The sequence below is a fragment of the Echiichthys vipera genome (assembly GCF_963691815.1).
Source record: "Echiichthys vipera genome assembly, chromosome: 6".
NCBI lineage: Eukaryota > Metazoa > Chordata > Actinopteri > Perciformes > Trachinidae > Echiichthys > Echiichthys vipera.
In genome coordinates, this window is record NC_139831.1 from 6,172,352 (window position 1) to 6,179,764 (window position 7,413).

Here is a 7,413-nt window from a genome sequence, read left to right on the forward strand (position 1 = left end):
TGAGATCACGCAAAAATCCAACTAGAGTCTTGTGAGGAGGTTCTGGCAGCTGTGGGTGTGGTTCAGGTGTGTGTGTGATGATGAGAGAAAATGCTGCAATAGCATCAGTATGTTCGGTTAATTGATGACTCTAAAATTGCCCTTAGGTGTGAATGGTTGTCTGTCTCTGTTCGTCTCTATGTGCCCTGCGATAGACTGGCGTCCTGTCCAGGGTGTACCCCGCCTCATGCCCGATGTCAGCTGGGAACGGCTCCAGCCCCCAGCGACCCCGAGAGGGACAAGCGGTTGAAGATGAACAAATGAATATAAGAACTGGAGAGAGAAGAGCATGGATGGATAGAAAGATGCTAAGTCTCATCTCCCGACTTCAGCAAGAGTTTGATAGACACTTGGTTCTTCCAATCACCTGCCAAGTATTTTTTAAAAGTTCCAAACTGTTTCCAATGACGGCTTCTCAGAGGGTTCTGGCACGTTGTTCGTTTCTACAGCCTGCATGAAACAACTCGGTAAGAATGCACGGGGCGAAGTATCTAACATGCACTTTTAGTCTAATCCCTTGGCACCACAACACACCCACGCCAATGTCATCCGCTGTTGTGCAATTAAGTTGCCTCGAGTCAGCGCAGTAGGACGCTCTCAGCACCAAAAATTCTCCTTCACATCTTCCCTTAGCCTCTTATTGTTTTTCATTGAGGTCAAGGAGAAGTGTTTAGGAAAAGACATAGGAGGTCATTCTTTGGGGGCAATATTCTATCACAGCCCTGGGAGACGTCCAGTGAGATCTGCTGGCCACTGAGCAGTGGCGCTGCTCATTTCCTGACTTCCCTTAGATATCTTGATCTAACACGCCACAGACTGTTTATCTTCCTGCGGCTAAACCTCTCTTTCCCCACCTTCTCTAACCTTTAAGCCACCACTGCTTTATGGAGCTTTAAGCATAAAACACATAGAGGGATCACCCTGGTTCTTTTATGTGTCTCTTGCAAGTCTCACACACTTTGTGGAAGTACACTGTTAAATATCTAGAAAAGACATTTAATAGTTAACACAATACATATTTTTACCTAACCTTAAAATATATTTTGTGCGTAGATTTAGCACCTTCAAGCTTGCCACATGGTAAATCTCAGCAAACCTTATGCTGATATATCTGGATAGATCTAGAAAGAGCGAGAATACTGTATTTACAAAAGTTTGCCCCTTATTCACCTTTCTAATTGAGATCCACTGTATGAGCAGTTAAACTTTAAGAGCCTACTTCTTTGTCTATTTCTTCCCCAGAACATGAAAGACATTGAACCAAAACGCCTGCTTCTTTATAATCCAGTAAATCTCTGATGCGCAACACGAAGAGCTTCAATCTCTGCTTCTTCCTTTGTTAGGAATCTTTTGAAGTGTTCCTCTTCAGTTCCTTTTATGTTTATGTGCCCTTCACCAAAGTCCCTTTATGGCTCTGAGCTGTGAGAAAACTGGACTCGGCTTTGATGAGCGTTAAATAACAAAACATGGCCTGAGATGCTATTACCTGAGCTATTTTACCTCGCATGACACTGGCGCAGTGAGAAATATTCAAGCCAACGAGATGAACCATAACACACCGGTCATGATAGCTGCAGATGGGTTTCCCTGGCAACTGTTACTTGTCTTGAATTAACGCCAGACTGTCACCAGGCCTCTGTTATCTTTAGGTGTGGTGTCTCGGGGAGAGGGAATACAGACACTAATGAGAAAACAGTTCCAACAGGGATCTGCTACATGACGGTCGCTGGCATCGGCTCCCATGCCGCGCTCACCCACAGGCGTGAAATGAAATGTTCAGACTGCACCCACTTAATGCACCTCTAGTCTCAAGAGAGGGATGACTTACACCATGGTTAATTAAAAGGGAAAAAATGAACTTTAAATGCACAGTTTTTAATAATTAGTTTTGGGAGAGTTGGGGATGAAGAATTCAAATTCCTTGCAGCAAAAAGTGGCGGATGTGAGTCCACCTACAGTGATGTGTTCTGCTGAAGTGTCCTCGAGCAAAAGACGGCAACAGTTAACTCTCTCTCTCTATGTGAAACTGGACGGACCCAAATCCAGGGTCGGGGAGTAACCGGAAACAAATAATGGGATTATATATTTAAGATATGTAATGGAATTGGGAATACAGTTACTGTCTTTAAAAACAGATTACTTAAATGGATTACTTCCTAACCTTCAGCGAGGCGGTAATGTTTTTGTTTGTTTGTCTGGTTGTCAGCAGGATTACGGAAAAAATACTGGCACTATCATCAAAAATTTTTCCCTGTGCAAAATCTTGTAGTGTATCCCAATCATGCAGCGTATGCACGAATTCATTTTTCGTTAACATTGCAGGATAGCACATGGCCTTGGCGGAGGACTGTGCTCTCCAAGCTCCCTCCAGGTTTGTTTTTATTTGAGTTGATGTGTCGTGCATTTCAAATAACTGCATTGTTTATTGCAACAGTTTGTGCATGTAAAAGAATATAACAGGGTGGGGGCTCAGGAGAAGTGTAGGGAGGGGACACTGGCACACGACATTTGGCATTTTGCAGTGTGATTTAGAAGACTGCGTACACTAAGAAGGCTAACCACAGCTCAACCGCTGGAGCCGGCTTGACTATAGAAAAAGTTCTTCTAGTGCATCAGGTGGTAGATCACACTCACACTGTGCTGCTGACCGAGAGCACTACGACACTTTTGACTATGTTAGCCTGTATGAAATGATGCAAGCACCCCCTACGTGACGACGTGACAACGTGTGACAAACCTGAAGAAGTTAAGACCTACGAAGACTGGAAAAAAAAACACTGAGTTTGTTTCTATATTTGAGTCTTTGATCCGTCTGTTAAAAGTATTTTTTCCTCTCAGGCCTTACAGTCAAATCAGACGAGCCGTCTTCATCCTTTTATTTTTAACTTTTATCCAAACCAACTGAATGGATGACTTATGCATATCCAGCAAAATGCAAACAGGAATTAAAAGAGTGTCTTAACTAAAAAAACCTTTATCTACCTTTAATAGATTCTGTAGGAAAAAATAACACTTGTTATTAATTAAGGCTTTCACAGTTAAACCATTTTAAATATCACCGGTGATGCGGCCTAAGAGAGAAAAAGAAAACACCCTTGTTCTTTCATATGATTAAACTCTCCAGCCCTTACCCAGCTGTCAGACTGCTTCCTCTCATGTTAAAGCGAGACCTGTCTCTCGAGCACTGCGGCTCTTTCCGTTAATGTCATATTTGAATAGAGCTGTAAAGAAGATTTAAGTCAAGGCCGGCCATGTCTGGATGACAAAAAAGCCATCACTCGAACAACTCGTTGAAGCCAGCAGTGTTATGCGTTTCATGTCTGAAAGCAGCTTATGAATGTGTACATCAGCCTGTGTATTGGCATGTACAGTAGCACTTGTGTGGGCGGAGGTGAGGGAGGGAGGTGAGTTTTCCACACTGCAGCGAAAAAGCCGTTGAAAATGGTAAAAGAGAATATGCCACTGTGCATTTGCTTCGTGTGGGTGTCGATGTGATAGACACGTGTTGCTTCTTTGCTAATAACACCTCCCACGAGCTAGGAGACGGTTTGCTGCAGAGAATGAACGTGTCAGTCGACTGCATCAAACCTTCATGAGATTAAAGAGACGTCTTAAAATGTAAAATGTCGCGCGGTGACTGTGGAAGACTTGATGATGGGGTGTCGTTAATTATACAGCAACTGTGTCGTTTCTATGGTCGGGCCAATGCGTCAGGTCGACGTTGATGTTCACTGGTTACTGATTATATAACAATATTTGTCCTTTTACCTTTTATTTTACTTTTATTCTATTCAAATAGCTTTGAGATTTAGAAATACTGCAGGCAGCTGATACTGAACACTGAGCTCCTCAATCCCAACCCTAGGTCACCCTTTGTAGTTTGATTGTTATGGCTTTCTACCATAACATGTGGTCTTTATCAGAATATTAAAAATGCTCGGTTGTCATGGATCTGCTGACATTCAAGTCGTACCACGCCTTGCCGGTCACAGTTCGTTTGGGAGAGGTGGGCTTTTGTAAAGCACGTTTGCACATGTATGAGCGTGTGCACGTGTACAAGCATGAGGCCTAAGGCGGTTCATCGCGATGGCATCAATCAATGCGTGTGACGTGTTACGGCGTGATTGCGTATAGACAGCAAGAAGCATTCACCGAGGCCCAGGTAGTGTGAGTACAAACGGGCCTGGCCCGCGGGGGGAGAGGGAGGGGGGGACAAGTACCCTAAAGCCAAGGGTCCGGTACGGATGGACAGTGTGAGTGTGCCCTTAAAGACCTTTTGTCAATATTAGGAAGTAAGGAGAGAGAGGTGCAAAAACTTAGCACTCAACAAAATTAGCACTGGATGCCTAATTAAAGTTCATTCTTGACCTTGAAAATAGTCATTTGGCTAAGTAATCCCAAATTTTGGAGTTTTTTTAAGTCAGGGAACCTTGAGTTGGGACAAATTTTTCTTTTAAAAAAAATGATAAACTACAGTAATATTCCTGACAGTAAGTATTACTGTTGTTACTGTACACTTTGAAAAACTTACAATACACAGTTCAGCCTTAGATAAATTTGGTGCAGCAACGTGGGGTTTGTTTTACAGGCTCCCCTGCTGCTAATTTTATTGATGTCAATTCAATATAGAACTTGGTGTGTGAGATAATACTGATAACCAGGATCATTTTGGTCACTATAATAATTTCATCTCTAAGTGAAAGTAAACTTTAGTATGATATCAATCAACAGCTACTGAGCTTGCATGTCCAACTGGAGATGTCCCTTTGAGCTGTGATGTCTTGATGGACATTTTAAACTTTCTTCTGACATTTTATAGACAACACGATAATAAAAATAATTTGTTGTTGCCCTAATATCTAGGTTTGTTGTAATATCCATCATTTTGCAATACAGAGCTGTTAACAAGCCAAACGCAGGGGATAGCAAGTAACTGCGGAAACCGCTACAACTGTTATGTTCCCACTTTTTAGTTCTTTAGCTAAGTTAGCTCGACCCTTCTTGTTTTACACTTCAATGTGTGTGTATTGACTGTTGAATTGAAAGTAGGTGTAAATGCATTAAGACCACATACTGCGCTTTGGAGTCCCCCTGAATCACTGCAGGGGGAATTCTTTACCCAGGACAGCCCTGCTCATATCTCAGTAATCCAGATGTTATTGTGAACAACCGTAATCTCTGAGTCTGTTCACAGTGAGATGTGTGTATTCATGTCACTACACTTCCAGAGAGCTGTCGCTGTTGAGTCCAAATGTCATTCTTTGATTCCCTGTCCCCTTTGAAGAACCATCTCTACCATCTTTTTTGTTTTTTTTCCCTCTAGGATTCAGTTTCCATTCTTTACATGCCTGCTGGAAGAAGGCTAACGTTGTGGTTCACCACAGGCTGAAGTGAAGAGGCACCCACGTCCACTCAGCCTTCACAGAGCTCCACTCTGACATCTGCACCATCTCCAGTCACAAACCACTGGAGTGGAAACCATTCACAGATTATTTTCTTCACACACAGATTCTAATTTAACTCCAAGTTATGTTTCCCAACAAGCGGCGCAGAGGGACTAAATTTTACGTGTTGTTATAGAAATTCCAATCTCTGCAAGTCCCAAAGGTTTGCTGCAAACCAGCCCGTATTCACCATCTCCGGATTTGTCTGCTGCAATAAGCAGATGGCCTTTGCATGCACCATCTAGATACTAATGACCACCGAAATAACAATGGAGCTTTCTAATCAAAGGAATGACACAACTTCAGACGTGCAAAAGTGTTTGACGCTGAATTACTGTGTCACAAACCAGCAATTTCTACATGACTTACATTCACTGTCATGCCTCATGGGGCGTGTGCACCCATGAATGAATTCACTCCACTGGGCAGTGTTCTGCTCCATGGGGTTAGGCCCCGAGTGCTGGTGACAAACTGGAAACTACAAGGCCATAAACATATGGCACGGGAGCTTATGGGATTACCCAATTAACAAGGTGACTTGGAGAGCTGTTAATCTGCAAAATGTTCCGATGGAGTACGGACACTCTGTCACAAGGAGGGGAGCTGCATCTTTCGAGCATCCACGCCCCAATTAAACACACACACACCTCATGTGTATGGTTAAGCAGTCAGCTCTAATTGTATTAAATGTAGAGCCACGCACGCTGAGGCTCTCCGGCTGCTAAACAAACATTCACTCACTCACTCCTGCAAAAAAAAATGTGTGTGAAAGGGCCACTCGGCACGTGATACTGTCAGCACGAGGTTCGTTAATAGTAATTATCCTGACATAAAGTGCGCTGCGGGCGGACAACCACCTCCAAGTGCGCCGTCAGATGCGCGCCATGGAGGGACGTGACGCACAAGGGGGCTACAAATGCGCCAGTGGACACCTTTCCACGCAATGAGACAGGAGGAGATCATCAGTTACAACGGGCGCTGTTGATTCACAGTCACACCCGGTGGGGCACAGTGGATCTTGGGTTCGTAAAAGTCCCGAAATCCACCGGTCCCCTGAGACAATCCTCAAGATTTCAGTGTTAAATCCTGCTATTCTGTTGTAACTTTAGTTTTAAAGTTAATGCAGTCACACCAATGTAATGTTTCCATCACATTCCCGGGAAATGTCACCCAGTTTTTGCTGTCAGGGCAACAGAGAGATGAAATCCCCTTCAGGGACCGAGGACCGGATGAGGACGCTTACCTTGCGGGAACGCGTTGGGTTGCACGACGTACAGAAAAGCGTGCACCATGTGGAACAGGATCCCTATCGGTCCCGGTTCGTAATGGGCCAGAGTCTCGTAAACTCCCGCAGGCACGTAACCGAAATCCAACTTTCCCGGGGGTGGCAGTCTCCGCGGCTCCGTCTCTAGTTGGAGTTCGCCGGACGCCGAGAACACCGACAGCGGCAGCAGGAGGATCCCGGTCTTCCACATCGCGCTGAGGTGAAACCTTGACTGGTCCTTCAAACCGGGGTGAGGTACCCAAAGAGGGCTGTACGCCGGAAGATGACCGCCTGGATTCTTACCCTTCTTCTCAAAGGGGAAGGTGCGAGAGTAAAAAGTGTCCAGATGGATGGACCGCAGCTTTTTAAGTCCTGCCGCCCTCGGAGAGACTCGTTGTGACCATCTTTGCCCCGCGGTCTGAGGCTCCCTTGACGGACGCAAACCGGGTGATCTTCTCCGCCGTCTCCGGTCTTCGGTACGTTCAGTCCCACCGAGATGAGCGCGCCTGTCGTCCCCACTCCAGCATCTGTGCGCACGGAGCTGCGCTGCGTCGCGTCACGGGAGCGGGCGGGGGGGTGCGCGCCTCCGTCACATCTATACGGGGAGGACCGGAGGAAGCGCTCCTCCTGCCGGGGAGAGGAGGGCGGAGGGCAGAGAATAAGAGC

General features: G+C 45.3%; 1 protein-coding gene across 1 annotated transcript in view; it reads right to left on the reverse strand.

Moving 5' to 3' along the window:
* The window catches only part of prom1a (prominin 1a), a gene marked incomplete at its 5' end in the record, with an annotated part of 81,483 nt that extends 74,525 nt beyond the window's left edge, over positions 1-6,958 (reverse strand). Inside the window, one exon of the mRNA XM_083914707.1 lies at positions 6,727-6,958. Within this exon, the coding sequence (XP_083770833.1) occupies positions 6,727-6,958 (232 nt within the window). The remainder of the gene's footprint in view (positions 1-6,726) is intronic.
* Positions 6,959-7,413: the final 455 nt, after the last annotated feature.